This window comes from Silurus aristotelis, assembly GCF_946808225.1.
Source record: "Silurus aristotelis genome assembly, chromosome: 24".
Taxonomy (NCBI): Eukaryota; Metazoa; Chordata; class Actinopteri; order Siluriformes; family Siluridae; genus Silurus; species Silurus aristotelis.
The window spans coordinates 465,971-481,589 of record NC_139597.1 but is presented as its reverse complement, the minus strand read 5'-3'; the positions used below and the strand labels follow the sequence as shown (position 1 = coordinate 481,589).

Here is a 15,619-nt window from a genome sequence, read left to right as displayed (position 1 = left end):
TGCAGTAAATTTCAGTGTGTGTTGATTATTTATGAAGGGCAGTGTTGTTAAATTGCAGCATCTAAAGGATGTGTGTAACACGCCTTGTTAAATCGATCATTGTGGTTCAGTTTTATTACTTTTATATCCCTGTGTGTTTTTATAGACTGTAGTGTTGGAATAACAACCAGATCTCATTCAAACCTGTAGGGTGTGATGGTGTAGTAATACATTGGCGTGTTTATATCTGGCCAGCTGAGGGCAGCATTGCTCTGTATGATTAACTGGAGCCCTGGCAGCTAGCACCAGGTTTGCAAAGTTCGAGTGAAGAGAAAATGTCATGCTCCCACATCCAAAGACGTCCTGTACAATTTTGTGCCTCTAAATTTGTAGAAACAGTTTGACGGGAAACCGTTCATGGCCCCTGGGAAAATCAGGTGTTTCAATGGTTTGGAGGTGAATATACAAAAATATAAGGTTCCTTAAACCGATAAAAGCTTGTCTCCATAAATAGTTATCAAATTACACACACTTGCATTTATTTACACGAGGTATCACACAAGGTTGGAGCACAGTAATAATGTCCTTCTCTTTAGCCAGGCTAATCTCCTGTATGCTAATGTTAGAGTAGCACAGGGCTACTGTACAGCAGTCAGTCACTACTGGAATGTGAATAAGGTACACATGGTCACGGAGAGGTTCTGATGGGTCTGCTTTAATGTTATAAAACCACATTTAGAGGAAACTCATGGACCATTTAATGTGCGCTACGGCGTGCCTTTAGAAGCAACAGAATGCTGCTAAACAGATCAAATAAGAGGAATTCAGAAGCTCTGAACAGACACCACAGCTGTGTTAGCACAAATATAGAATTTAGTAAACCAAGTTAAACATCCTGTTTTTCTTCACACCTCCTGACTGTAGATGCCATTCTGGGGAAGTGGAGTTCACTGGTTAAGTGTTGGATTTAAACTAAACGTTTCAATGCAAAATCCAAGAACCATCAAGCAGTTAATGCTGGGCCCCTAAGCAAGGCCCCTCAGTGTATAAATGAGATTATTGCTAACACTGTGATAGTGTCTGTCATACTGTAAATGTAGCAACCTGCTGCAGGTAGTTTATTGTACTGTTTGGGTTAAAAAATTCCATCACTTGCTCCAGGACATGTAGAATGGAATGTGTGGAATGGGCTGAAGAGCATCACTGCTCTAACCAGTGCAGCTGTAAAACCTCGTTACCAAGCTGGGAATGAAAACAAAGAGGAAAAACCAGTTGAGCAAGTTTCACAACAAACCTTGTACTCACCTGCACACAAGTGCTTCTTAATCCAGGAGGTTACGCTGTTCCTGTTTTCAGTCATAGCTTTATAAACTATGTTCCTACACATCAGGAAGAACTGAGGAGAGCATGCAAAGCTTTCTGAACAAAACACCCATCATTGCTCTAGAGAGAACCCTGGTCTCCTCCATAGAGCTACTTCTCTAACAAGAAAACAAAATCTTGAAAAGATTCCACTTAAATTTAAGTCGTTTAAGAGTTTTAATGATTTGTTGTAATTTCACCATGTGGTAAAATGTCATCATCAGTTTGTGGTTTTATTTCTGTTATTTGTAAACGGTCCCTGCGCTATGGTGAGGCAAACCAGGAACTTGTTCTAAAACTGTAGTTCCTTAAAACATTGGGGTTTTTTTTTTTTACCTCTACTGTAGCACACTGAACATTCCCCTCCCCCTCAATTCTAATCATTCAGCCTTCTGCACATCAAATGCCATTGTCCTCGTCTTCTGTTGGAACATACACGTCACTGCTCCACATGCTTCCTGTAATATGATGTGTTGAATGGCTTCATGTAGAGTAGGTTCCCCTCTGCACCCCTGACCATCTCACCCAACATTTCATTCTACACTTATTCATCCTTTGCTGTTTCATTAAACGTTATGCTTCTATTCTGTGAAGGCTTTCCGATAGATCTCCGGTTTTGGCCTTTGGAGATTTGGGAGATTCGTGTTCGTTCAGCTACAAGAGCACTATCGAGGTCAGGGGTTCAGTCGGTTTTCCACTTCCTCCCAGAGATCTTATTTAGGGCTCATAACGCACTTTTATGAGACACCAATAGAACATTTATAGAGAATATTATTATGCACGCTTCAAATTCCACCACAGCTCCATTATGTTGCCTGACTGCTCCTTTGTTTAAGACTTTACAGAAAACACATGCTGATGTTTCTCCACATGACCATGATACCTGAGCACATGACTGAATATGGCTGATTACTGAGAGATAACGGACCCCATTCTGGCACTAATTACTTCCCACATCAGAGCTGCAGGACAAATGATCTGGATTGCGAGCAGTTCTTAAGCTTCATCATTGGAAGTTGTGTGGGCTCCAAGATTCTAGACTGAATACTGACCCGTAGCTCTGGATTTGGACATTGAAGACCACCGTTAATCTAAGTGTCTTTAAGAAAAACACATTTATTACAAATCATCCCAGGGGTCACTGCTCAATCTCCTGCAAGGATTTAGTGTTTTCCTTTCTACATTTCCCATCATTTTAATGTACTAAATCAGACTCGATAAACTGACTTGCCCTGTGATCACCTGGGCAGATTAAAGGTGGGAGTAAAAATGTTTCCAGACTAACGGTGTAACTGTTGCTGTTCTGCCCATATGTGCGATTTCATCATGGAGAGCAAGTTGGAACAAAGAGCAAACGTGAAATTCTGCGTGAATTTAGATTTGTCCGTGACGGAGCTGTTCGACGTGAAATATGTTAAACTACAGGTGATGCTGCAACGAGTCGTTTAAGATGTTCCGAGCGTCACGTGTGCTTCAAGAGCAGAAGAGCATCCCTGGAGACGAGAGATCAGGAAGACCTTTCGACGAGCTCAACCCCCGAATATGTCGAAACCATCCGGCAACTCGTGCATCATGATTGTTGAAAAACAATCCACATCGAAATGAAGACTTGTAGGACACGATTCAGACGTGGCAGGATCGCTGTCAGCACTGTATTGCTGTGCGAGGGGACTGTTTTGAAAGTGATTGTGTGGAAACGTAGATAAATAAAGATGTTTCTTGTAAACAGAGCACGTCTCCAAACTTCTTGATACCAACTAATATTCTACTTCTGAGATGCATAAAAGTCCAATTTCAACTTACTCTGTAAAGCCCGGGGAAATGTAGTATCATGTCCATGATGTCTCTTTCACGATTAAAACCTCAAGTAAAGTAAAGGATTGAATGTTCTGCTGGTTCCCCAGTCTACCACACGCTACAGTGTTGAGTCTTCCTGAAATATTTGGTGAGATGGTGGTGGTGAGGTCTATCAGGGTCAGACAGGATGAACAGTACATTTTAAACCAAGCCAAGGCCAAGTGGAACACAAACACTGCCCTGTCAGGGTCACGGCTGATCAGTGAGGGGTGCCAATACTAATGTGTGTGCTGTGAGTGATCCCTGCAGTCTGTAATTCTACACCTTCAGTGTAGCGTCATATAATGTGATTATTTTATTTTGTTATTATTAATGTATGGAATGTGGATTGTGATTATGGGATCTGTCATGTGATCAGTGAAATGTGACTTTTGGACAATGAGAGGATTTGATGTTCTCCAGAGATGTTCTCCAGAGATGTTCTCCAGCATATGTAAATGTACACAGATCGTGGGCTTTTGTCGTTCTGTTCAGCCGAGTCCTTGTGCATCAGAGGCTGAAGGCTGGACTTTAATTATAGAGCGAATCTCGATCACTGATCATATTACAGGCTTTATTTTTATATCGTCCAGCTGCTGAAAGAATCTCAGCACGGTATTGTTTCTATTTAATCCTCAGCAGTGGGACGAGAAGGACGATGAGTCCAGTCTTCACACTTTTATTCTCTGTGTGTAGTTAGAGGTAGTGGTGTGGAATGTCATGAGTCGTGTGTGTGTGTGTGTGTGTGTGTGTGTCGTTCCCCCCCCCCCTCGTGAAAATAATTTCTTGTGACACTCCAGATTCAGCTTGTAATTGAACTGATCCTCTGATTGTTAAAGTCCTGACACTGGAGACTTCTTACATACATGTAATGATTGTGTGGTTTATATAAAACATTTACATGTAGAACATCTGCAGAACATAAACAAAACCATATCAGTGCCTCAATATAAACCTGCACTGCTGTCAGATATGATGCTCTGGAGAACTAATCACCAGCTGCTGACCAATCAGGATCCAGAAGTCAGAGAGCAGAGATGTGGTAAAACACTCCAATCAGCCTTCCTGCTGTCACCTGTAACAGTTTCCTGAGAAGCACAAGCAGTGTGGATTAATGTACAGTATGTTCTTTCAGATTTCAGCTTAAACAGGAAGTTAAGACTACATTAGAACAACACCTGGAACAGTGGAGAGATCTACAGGAAGAGATCTAACAGGTGAGGATGTTTATTAATGATTTGAATGATTTAATGTGTGTATGGAAGGACGAGCAGGTGGGAGGTAACACCTGGTGTGAGATGAAGGTGATAAATTGAGGTGTTTGGATTGCAGGGTTCCTCTGGGGTTCAGTCTGCTCTGTAGGAGAGGACGCTCACTTTATTACCATGAGATGAAATACTTTTTTTGCATCTGTTATTTGTTTAGTGAATCTGCTAGTAAAGTAAAAGCTCCAAACAAAGAAGGGATCAAAGGGAAGTTGCAGCAGATGATTTGCAACATGTTTACTAATTTAAAAGCTGATTTACATGATCACATCAGATGGGTGAATGCTGGAGGAGAAGGTTCATGCATGTCCTCTAAAGAGTAGAATAAACCATGAGCTCCTGGTCTGAGTGAGTTATGAGAGTTTGACTCTGGTCTAAACAGTGACTTCACTTCTTCCTAAGTTCTGTTTACGTCACCGATCCAGCATGATTCAGGAATCACGTTTCATTCGCATGTTCTTCATGTCGAGGTGGAGATACGTTACATCGTGTTCCAGTTGTGCTGACTGTTGGTTTTAAAGGACAGATGTTTGTGTGGTCTCTTTATGGAAGGTGCTCGTGCTTCTTATTGCCTCGTCTGAAAGGTTCTGCCACGTGTGTGTTGAGCTCATCATCATCTCCTAGTTACAGAACACTGGGGTTAATAACGGGCTGATATACCACTTTATACTGCACTGATGATGTTTCATCTGAGAGTCTGGGATTTCAGGGGTGTAGTGTGAGAGTAGAGGTGTGTGTGTGTGTGTGTGTGTGTGTGTGTGTGTGTGTGTGTGTGTGTGTGTGTGTGTGTGTCTTGGTGTTAGCATCATGCTAAGTCAGTCTTGTCTTGTAATACTTTTACAGATTGCCTCTGGCTCAGTTCAGTTCTTTGCTGTTTTGTCCAGAGGCTAACATCTGTAATTAATATCTGAGGGTTGTGTTTATTGGTTGAACCGAATCACATGACAACAGCTGCACGTTTAACCCTTTCATCACCACTGTATCTGCATGTCCTGGTGGATCTGTGTGAAGGGAACTTCAGTATAAACGTTCACTTCCTCTTTGTCCTTAAAAAGAGATTCTGGAACGACCCATAATGAAGGACTAGTTATAAACATGAGTTTTACCTCATAGTCTGTATATTCTATTAAATACTGTGTGGCCAAATGTATTGGGACACCCAACCTTCTCAGTCATGTGCGGTTCTGCTCAAAATGAAAGCACACAATTGTATGAAATGTCTTTGGATTCAGGAGCATAAGATTTTGCCTTTACTTGAACTGGGAGACCTAAACCTGTTTCAGCATGAACATGCCTAAAGCCAGCTCCATTAAGATCTGCTCTCCATGGGTTGGAGTGGAAGATCTTCTGCTATAGAGCTCCAGCCCTAGTAACTCTAATGAATGTGAATGCTGACTTCACCTCAGGCCTCCTCGCCAACATCAATAGCTGACTTTAATAAGACCATTCTAGCTGAATAAATTTAAACAAATCTTCACACAATCTAGTGGAACATCTGCCCAGAAGAGTGGAGCTTATCATAACACCAAATGGGCACTACATGTGGAATGGGATGTTCAAAAACAGCAGTCTTATGCCCAGGTGTTTTTGACCATGTATAATGTTATTGTTTTGTAGATAGATACTGTTTTAAGGGATGTGTCTCAAACCACATGCTTTATGCTGGGTATATATCTTCAGGGCCACAGAGCATTATGCGTATTTCTGTCCCTGGTTTTCATCTTCTCTGAACTTGAAAATGATTGCACTTTGTTTTGTAGAGGTGGTGCTGGTGGTGGTGGTGCTGCTGGTGGTGGTGGTGGTGCTGCTGGTGGTGGTGGTGCTGCTGGTGGTGGTGGTGGTGGTGCTGCTGGTGGTGGTGGTGGTGGTGCTGCTGGTGGTGGTGGTGGTGGTGCTGCTGGTGGTGGTGGTGGTGGTGCTGCTGGTGGTGGTGGTGGTGGTGCTGCTGCTGCTGGTGGTGGTGGTGCTGCTGCTGCTGGTGGTGGTGTTGCTGGTGGTGGTGCTGCTGCTGCTGGTGGTGGTGTTGCTGGTGGTGGTGCTGCTGCTGCTGGTGGTGGTGGTGGTGGTGTTGTTGCTGCTGGTGGTGGTGCTGCTGCTGCTGGTGGTGTTGCTGCTGGTGGTGGTGCTGCTGCTGCTGGTGGTGTTGCTGCTGGTGGTGGTGGTGGTGGTGGTGCTGCTGGTGGTGGTGGTGGTGGTGGTGTTGGTGGTGGTGGTGTTGCTGGTGGTGGTGCTGGTGGTGGTGGTGCTGGTGGTGGTGCTGCTGCTGCTGCTGCTGCTGGTGGTGGTGGTGCTGCTGCTGCTGCTGCTGGTGGTGGTGGTGGTGCTGCTGGTGGTGCTGCTGCTGGTGGTGGTGGTGCTGCTGCTGGTGGTGGTGGTGCTGCTGCTGGTGGTGGTGGTGCTGGTGGTGGTGGTGCTGCTGCTGCTGGTGGTGGTGCTGGTGGTGGTGGTGCTGCTGGTGGTGGTGGTGGTGGTGCTGCTGCTGGTGGTGGTGGTGGTGTTGCTGGTGGTGGTGCTGCTGCTGCTGCTGCTGGTGGTGGTGCTGCTGGTGGTGGTGGTGGTGTTGCTGGTGGTGCTGCTGCTGCTGCTGCTGGTGGTGGTGGTGGTGGTGCTGCTGCTGGTGGTGGTGGTGCTGCTGCTGGTGGTGGTGGTGCTGCTGCTGGTGGTGGTGGTGGTGGTGTTGCTGCTGCTGGTGGTGGTGTTGCTGGTGGTGGTGGTGGTGTTGCTGGTGGTGGTGGTGCTGCTGCTGCTGGTGGTGGTGGTGCTGCTGCTGCTGCTGGTGGTGGTGGTGCTGCTGCTGGTGGTGGTGGTGGTGGTGCTGCTGCTGCTGCTGGTGGTGGTGCTGCTGCTGCTGCTGGTGGTGGTGCTGCTGCTGCTGGTGGTGGTGCTGCTGCTGCTGGTGGTGGTGCTGCTGCTGCTGGTGGTGGTGGTGGTGGTGGTGGTGGTGGTGCTGCTGCTGCTGCTGCTGGTGGTGGTGCTGCTGCTGCTGGTGGTGGTGCTGCTGCTGCTGGTGGTGGTGTTGCTGGTGGTGGTGCTGCTGCTGCTGCTGCTGCTGCTGGTGGTGGTGGTGGTGGTGCTGCTGCTGCTGCTGCTGCTGCTGGTGGTGGTGGTGGTGGTGGTGCTGCTGCTGCTGCTGGTGGTGGTGCTGCTGCTGCTGGTGGTGGTGTTGCTGGTGGTGGTGCTGCTGCTGCTGCTGCTGGTGGTGGTGGTGGTGGTGTTGTTGGTTTGGTGAATGTGATATTGTAAGAAATCCTCGCAGTGCACAGGAACGTCTTAATCTCAGTGTTGAGGTCACCAGGCACGATTTGGATTCCAAGTTTCAGGTCGTGCTGTTCCGAGTGTCGTACTGAGTGTGATAAGAGTTGTATCACACCGATGAGGTTCAGAACCCACTTGTGCCCCAACTTGTTCCCTTTGTGTTCTCGGCTCGATGCAGGATTCACTAGTACAGAGTTTTTACTACAACAATTGTTGTTTTATAATTGTTTGGGTTAATTAGACAATCAAACTACTTTTCATTAAAATTTGAGATTAATTATAAACTTAAACTTTACGTCCGAATGTAGGAGCAGCAGGGTTCCGCACAGGGCAATGGATAGGACCTCCATCACCATCTCAATCATGCATTTTCTGATCAATCATTAGTTTTATACATTCTCTATCTATCTATCTAGAGATTATATATATATATATATATATAGAGAGAGAGAGAGAGAGAGAGAAAGAGAGAGAGAGAGAGAGAGAGAGAGAATAAATATATCTAGAACAGGATCTGTCTCTTTGTTGGAGTTTCACTGTAATTGTAATTCATCGCTGTTATTTCACATTCTTTATCCTCTCAATCCTGAAGGGTTCTTCACCTTTCCTTCGTCTCTACTGTTCTTCCTAAACAACACTATGGTTGTGATTTAATTATAAACGTTCTGCTAGCAGGGGCCATTCTTTTTTTTTCAACAGCAAATTGAACTGGAGATGTTCAGGGAGAAGGAACACAGTGATTATTAACACTCAGGTTTAGAAACAGGAGTTTTTTACACTGATATTCTTATTAGAAGACTGAGATCAGCATTACCTCATCATTTTAGTTCTACTGGCTAGAAGAACGAATATATCTAACTGTGCACACAGCTCACTACAACCACCTGACCTGACCTGAGCTGAGCTTTCATCTATTTTACAACGTTATTGAGCAGATAAAGTAATATAACTGTAAAAACATTAAGTCTCACACAGATTTTATATATTATGATGGAATAATATCTGCCTGAGAAGACAATAAAACTGTTACAACCTAAAAACAGCAAACTTTTAGCATTAAAACCTGTTTTGAGGTCACAGTGGATTTTACTGATAGCAATAGCTCAGTTTATCATACCTGCTGATAACCGATTAATCAACCGAGAGTTCACCATGTACAATAGTACTGAATCATGAAAATGTGTTCAATTATATATATATATATTCATGAATAAAATTACATAATTATAATCATAGTAATAATAATTAATAAATAGAGCTCTCTGTTCAGCACATGTGGCATAAGTGATTCTAACTGCTTCCAATCTGTCTACTTATCTGTGAAGAGGTGGTGCAGTGATCTGTGGGGTAACTGTGAGGGGCTTTAGGGTACTGATGATGTTCCCTGTAATATGAAGGAACAGATACAAACCATGTAGTTGAGTAAAAGTAGAGAGACGCAGTAAAATGTGACTCCAGTAAAATGTCCCTTTAAACTTTCACTTGAGTAAAAGCACAGGTTTATATCTTTAAATGTACTGAAGTTTCCACAGTAGTGATTTATTATAACTATAATGTTTCTATTATCATTTTATCACAAGACTCTTTACTGAATCACCTTAGTTTCTGTGTAAAGACTCGAATGTGACTCTCAGAACACTGATCTATTAATAGAATGCCATTAAAGACAATGATCATGAACACAAAACCTTCTTCTTTCTAACAACAAAATGGTGCAAATGAGGTCACGTGTGTTTGAGTCTGGAGTTTCTACATCATTTATAAAAAGGAACAACTGATTTCACTAAATGTAGTTGAGTAGAAAATAAGATATTTGAGTTTGAAAGGTAGTGAAGTTACAGTAAATGTCTCTGGAATGGAAACACGAGTAAAGAACAGATACGAGGAGAAACTACTTACAGTGACGGATTACATTTACTTCATTACTGTTCACACTGACAAATAGACTCTTTTCTTTTTAGAGAATTTAGTGGTTCCCTGAAGCTCGTGGGGGTTACGTTCTAAGACCACAAAAGGATGCTATATAATGTTTTAAACATTTTCTGAAATGTTTACAATTTTTCAGTTTTAAAAGTTATTCCTATCGTTCCTGAACATTCAGACCCGCTGAGGATTCACGCTGTTTTTCAGAGGTACAAATGATCGAGTTGTGTGTAGTTTGGAGTTTGGTTGTGTTTGAGTCTCTGTGACTGACGTTTTCTGAGGTAAAATCGATTTTTTTCAGGACCCATTTTAGGTTTTAAAGCTAATTAAAACAGCCCCCCCCCCTTTTTTTTTTTTTTTTTTTTTTTTTTTTTGCCCCCTCACCCGCTCCACCTGCCCCTCAGTGGGAACACTTTCCCGCGTTTTTCCCCTCCCCTGAGTTGATTCACATTACGGTTCCGCTTCCTCATATTTTTAGGCGCGCGCGTCGTGTCGCTACGCGTGCGCGCTCACGAGGGCGTGGTCGTGCACTCTGACGCACGCACGCACGCGCTCGATTGACAGCGCGAGCCCGAGTGTGAGGCGGTGAGAGTCCTGAACAGCCGCAGAGGCGGAACGTCACCACACACACACTCACACTCACTCACTCTCTCTCACACACTTTTTCACACTCACACTCACACTCACTCACTCTCACACCGGAGCCCGGACACGTTCATGATCAAGGTAATACGGAAATACTGTTTTATTTCAGGTCTTCGCGCTGATCACTTTATATGAGGGAGAGTCTGAGTGGAAAAGATCCGCATCCTCATCCTCCTCCTCCTCTACACGCCGGCGGGGATCAGCTCTCTCAGCTCTCTCAGCTAATCTCCTCCTCCTCCGTGTAGACCCGCTCTCAGCTCCGCGGCTCGGGGCTCGGGATCAGTCGTGTTGTGTTTAATACCGATAGATCGTAGCTCGTGGTGCGGATCTCTGCTCAGCTAATCCAGCTAACTGGGGCCGGTGAGATCCCGGGTTCTGATTTCCTCTCAGGCGGGGGGCAGTGAGCGTGGGGTCGGCTTGTGTTCTTACAGCCCGGGGTAGTGATTCAGGGCACGTGGAGAGGGACGGGGCTGTGTGAGTCTGGACCGGTACCGGAACACTGAGAGAGGGGTATGTACTTTACACTGCTGTAGTGTGTGTGTGTGTGTAAAAGTTTTAGGTGTGTAAAAATGCTGTAGAGTCTGGATGATTTCAACAATAAAACTTGTAGGTTTGTTTACCTACAAAACTTCAGCAGTTCTTCTAGTTCCATTTCCACACAGAAATGATGAGATCAGGACTGTTGGAGCAGAAACCATCACTTCCAGGTTTCCTTGATCTTCTCTACGCAGAACAAAGTTCACAATGATGTTGGCTGTGTGTCCACGCTCCTCAACATCTCCTGCTTCTTTGTGTTTCTTTAAAATATCTTGAAGGAACATCGTGAAAGACCAGTCTGCTTTGAGATCTTTGCCTGGAAGAGACCTCGCTGATGCAGGAGCAGTACCGTGTGTCTTGTCGCTGTGCTCGGTCTTGCCATGGTGTAGGACCTGGGACATGAAGCTGTCTTCCACAACCTCACCTTAGTAGCAGTGTTTGGCTCCTCACCCAGTTAGAAGCTCCTACACTGTTTCTGTTTCACTTCATCACTGGCTTTTAGTCTCCATATGAAATTGATGATCATCTGCACCTGCTAATCTTGAACCTGACTGCAAAATCCTTCACTTTGTGCACGTGTAAGAACTGAAAGCTAAACGATAATCACACCAGATCTGAGCTGGATTTGTATCTGCTCATTTACTCTCCGTTTGTAATTGAACAGTAATTTCTGGAAGTCTTTTCACTGGAGCTGATTAGACCCGTCTACCGTGTGGAGTTAGATTTGGACACACCTTCTGTTTCAGTGGGTTTTCTTTATTTGTATTATTTTCTATATTCTACATTTAATACTGATAGTAAACAAAATCGTCTTAAAAGCTCAGAATATCTTTAATATTTTAGATTTTACCTCCATTTAACTTTGATGTCAAACTCATGAGTTTTTCTCGAGGTCGTCACCTGGAATGGGTTTCAGGTCACAGCTGTGTCTTATGTAACATTTCTTACCTTCTTCATGTGCTTTAAAGCTTTACTTTGTGCAGATAAAAGTGTGAGTAGAGTCAATATCCCTCTTAGTGCTACTACACGACTGTACAAATCCAGATTAGAGCAAGAAACTCAGGCAGGAAAAAGAAACGTTCCAAAGATCTCAAGAACTTTAAATATCAGTGAAATCAAACGCTAGGATGAAACGGGCTCTCATAAAGACCACCTCAGGAAAGAAACACGAAGAGCTACCTCTGCTGCAGAAGATAAGTTTATTAGAATTACCAGCCTCCGAACCTGGAAGACATTTCTACAGCCACTGTTCAGTGGAAACTGTGAGTTAAGCCTTGATGGTTGATTTGCAACCATGAAGGAATAATTGCAGGAAACCATTAATTCAGAAGAAAACCCATCAGACGAGACTTATTTTTGGCTCAAGAAACGTGAGGAATTGACATTAGATCAGTGGAAAACTGTCTTTTGGTCTGATGAGTCCAAATGTAAGCTCGTTGGTTCTAAGTGTCATGTCTTTGTTAGAGGTGCAGAGCGTGAAGGAAGCTTCCTGAATGTGTGGTTTCCACTGTGAAGGTGGTGTGGAGATGCTTTGCTGGTGACACTGTTGGTGATTTAGCCAAAAAAGGGATCATCATTTGTTTTCCAAAAGGACAATGACCTCAAACACACCTCTCGGTCTAGAGCTATTTGTTCAAGAAGTATCAGATGACCTGACCTCCACAATCACCGCATCTGAACCCAGTTCAGATGGTTTGGGTTGAGTTGAACTGGAGACTGAAGGAAAAGCAGCCAACAAGCACTCAGCACCTCTGGGAACATTCCAGGTGACTGTTGGGAAGCTAAATGAGAGAACGTCGATAGTGTTCAGTTTCATCAAAGCTAAACAGAGCTACTTTAAAGAACATCATCTGTGTTTACTGCATCATTCCATACGTGTTCTTTAGTTTCATTACACCACTGTATGAGAAGGTGTTTAAACCTGTGTGTGTGTGTGTGTGTGTGTGTGTGTGTGTGTGTGTGTGTGTGTGTGTGTGTGTGTTAGAGACAGGAGCAGGTGAAGGACAGATCAGTTTACACTACTCTCTCTAATATAATCCATTAGAGTGGGTGAGGACAGGGTGTGGGTGAGGACAGGGTGTGGGTGAGGGGTGGGTGAGGGTGAGGACTGGGTGGGTGAGGGTGAGGACTGGGTGGGTGAGGGTGAGGACTGGGTGGGTGAGGTGAGGGTGAGGACAGGGTGAGGGCAAGGACTGGGTGGGTGAGTGTGAGGACTTAGTGAGGGTGAGGACTGGGTGGGTGAGGGTGAGGACTTGGTGAGAGTGAGGACTGGGTGGGTGAGGTGAGGGTGAGGACTGGGTGAGGGTGAGGACTGGGTGAGGGTGAGGACAGGGTGAGGGCAAGGACTGGGTGGGTGAGGGTGAGGACTTAGTGAGAGTGAGGACTGGGTGGGTGAGGTGAGGGTGAGGACTGGGTGAGTGATTAATGTCCTGATCTCACTTCCTGTAGTCTACAGGTTTGTCACAGCATTGTGTGTGTGCGTGTGTGTGTGTGTGTGTGTGTGTGTGTGGGACGAGGTTCAATCTGTGTACTGAGTAATGTGTGTTACAATGAGGTGTGTAGTACACGTGGAGTGTGTAGTGTGATGGACGTGAGCTGGGGGTCATATCTCTTACCTTCTCAATTACTACACACATTCTCAAACTACATTACTGAGCGAACACACACTCACACTATATACTCTACACACACACACACATACACACACACACGTTTCTCTACACTCGTGTGATGTGAGATCTCCTCAGTGTTCCTCAGGTTGTGTTATTCTGTGTTATTTCAGCATGTGATGGGGGACGGAGGGTGAAGCATGAAGGTCACACTCCATTTATATCCTCAGATAATTAGACTGAGGGACACGTTATTCCCTCTGCTGTCCCGCTTTACCACTACCCTACTATCACCAAGCCGTGTGTGTGTGTGTGTGTGTGTGTGTGTGTGTGTGTGTGTATGTGTGCCTGCCTATATTATATACACACACACACACACTTGTGGTGATGGACGTGTTCACCTGTGTACCTGCAGAACCTGCTGGATCTGTAACGCTTCCAGGTGGCCATGTACAGGTAGATAGTTGGATAAATGGATGGAGGTGGTGAAGACATTAAAAGCTGTGTAGATGTGGTTCAGTGTGTGGTGGTGGTGATGATTGAGCAGATGTAAGTGCTTCCTCGTTCTTGTAGTGCTCAGGAACACTCGATCCTGAACCAGCTGCAGTAACGGTGTTCAACCATCAGTAGTACCTCATACAGTGTAGCGCTCTCTCACACACACACACACACACACACACACACACACACACACACACACACACACACACACACACACACACACACACACGCAGGCGATGGGAAGTGTGTGAATGAAACCACATCCTGTCATCCTGTTTCTTTAAGGCGTGGTTGCCTGACAAACACACACACACACACACACACACACACACACACACACACACACACACACACACACACACACACACACACACACAGCGTTTGTTTGCTGAACTGCTAGTTGTTATCAGAATGACATTTGTTCAGCGTGTTGAGTTCTGCACTTGTTCCAGCTTGCTGTACAAACTCCCGCACACGCAGCAGAGCGTAACGTGGATTTCACAACGTTCTGAGTGTAGCTCAGGTCCCACCACCCTGATCTCCTTCACCATACAACTGCCTCCAGGGCAGAGGAACTCTTCATCCCCTCACTGTGTGTGTGTGTAAGAAACTCATTCCTGGTAATAGTTTTTATATAAATGGTGGTGTGTGTGAGTGGTTTAGATCTAACACACTCGACTGCAGCGTTCCGCTCTCCGTTAGCATTTATAGAGTTGAGTGAAGTGGCTTTACATCAAGAAATGCCACCGTTCACAGATCATGAGGAACATTACTGAAAGTTTTGAAACATTTATAGATGATGAGGTGAAGTTATGGACATGGAGCACTTCAGTGTTCTGGGGTAAAAAAAAAGGAAGCAGACTGCAACCTCACTACTCCTCCATTTCAGCTGTGTCTGTGGTCTAATCTCACTGTGTTACTGTGGACATGGGAGCCGTGTGTGTGTGTGTGTGTGTGTGTGTGTGTGTGTGTGTGTGTGTGTGTGTCTTTTAAATATTTGATTCTTAATGTACTTAAAAAGTGTTAAATGTAATTTGTGAAGGCTTCAGAAGGCCTGGAAGAACAGTGACAGTTACAGTTCCTCAGCTACATCACGTCAGTTCACAGAGGATTTCAGCAGTGCACTCTGTCTCAAAGCAGCTTCACTGAGATGGAGCTTATAGAGGAGTGTAGACGTTTATTTGTTTTTAATTGTAAGTTTATCCTTTAAGTGTGATTGAGTGGTGAAGGAGAAACTCCCTGAGATGATGGTGGTACCTGCATGCATTATTCCAGTTTCATTCCATTAGTACAGTTCTTTCATGTTGGAGTTCATCCTTACTGAATAATGATCACCACTGGTCTCCACACTAATCCTACTCAGGTTCTTCTTCTCTCCTGTCTCCATCCTCACCTCACCCAGTCTCTGTCTCTACTCACAGGTGCAGCTCAGGCTCTCACGCTCTCCTCAGCAGACCCACAGAGCTTTGTGTATGTTTCCACTCAGACAGAAAGGCTTTTCTCGTCACATCGCTCACTTCTGCTCCGGATATTTTGCCCTCATGTTTCTGTGAGATGTGAAATGATCAAAGTCTTTTTTTCCTCTCAGCAGCTGCAGTTCATGTTTGGGTGGAGCTGAGAACATTCCAACTCTTTTCAACAGAGCTGTGTGTGTGTGTGTGTGTGTGTGTGTGTGTGTGTGTGTGTGTGTGTGTGTCAGCATTTTAA

The 15,619-nt window shown here is 44.8% G+C and overlaps 1 protein-coding gene across 4 annotated transcripts in view; it reads left to right on the top strand.

Annotated features, from left to right (window-relative positions):
* The first annotated feature begins 4,371 nt into the window (after nucleotides 1-4,371).
* Nucleotides 4,372-15,619, top strand: part of LOC310719381 (fatty acyl-CoA reductase 1) — a 45,569-nt gene continuing 34,321 nt past the window's right edge. The window contains exon 1 of one of the 4 annotated variants that reach the window (XM_083529043.1): nucleotides 4,372-4,394. Coding sequence is in view for 1 of the 4 variants with exons in the window: in XM_083529044.1 (XP_083385170.1) it covers nucleotides 10,338-10,346 (9 nt within the window). In the remaining 3 variants the exon portion in view is untranslated. Of the gene's footprint in view, nucleotides 4,395-10,166; nucleotides 10,347-10,392; nucleotides 10,776-15,619 lie in introns of those variants that run through there. The other 3 variants (XM_083529044.1, XM_083529041.1, XM_083529042.1) reach the window with 3 other exon arrangements.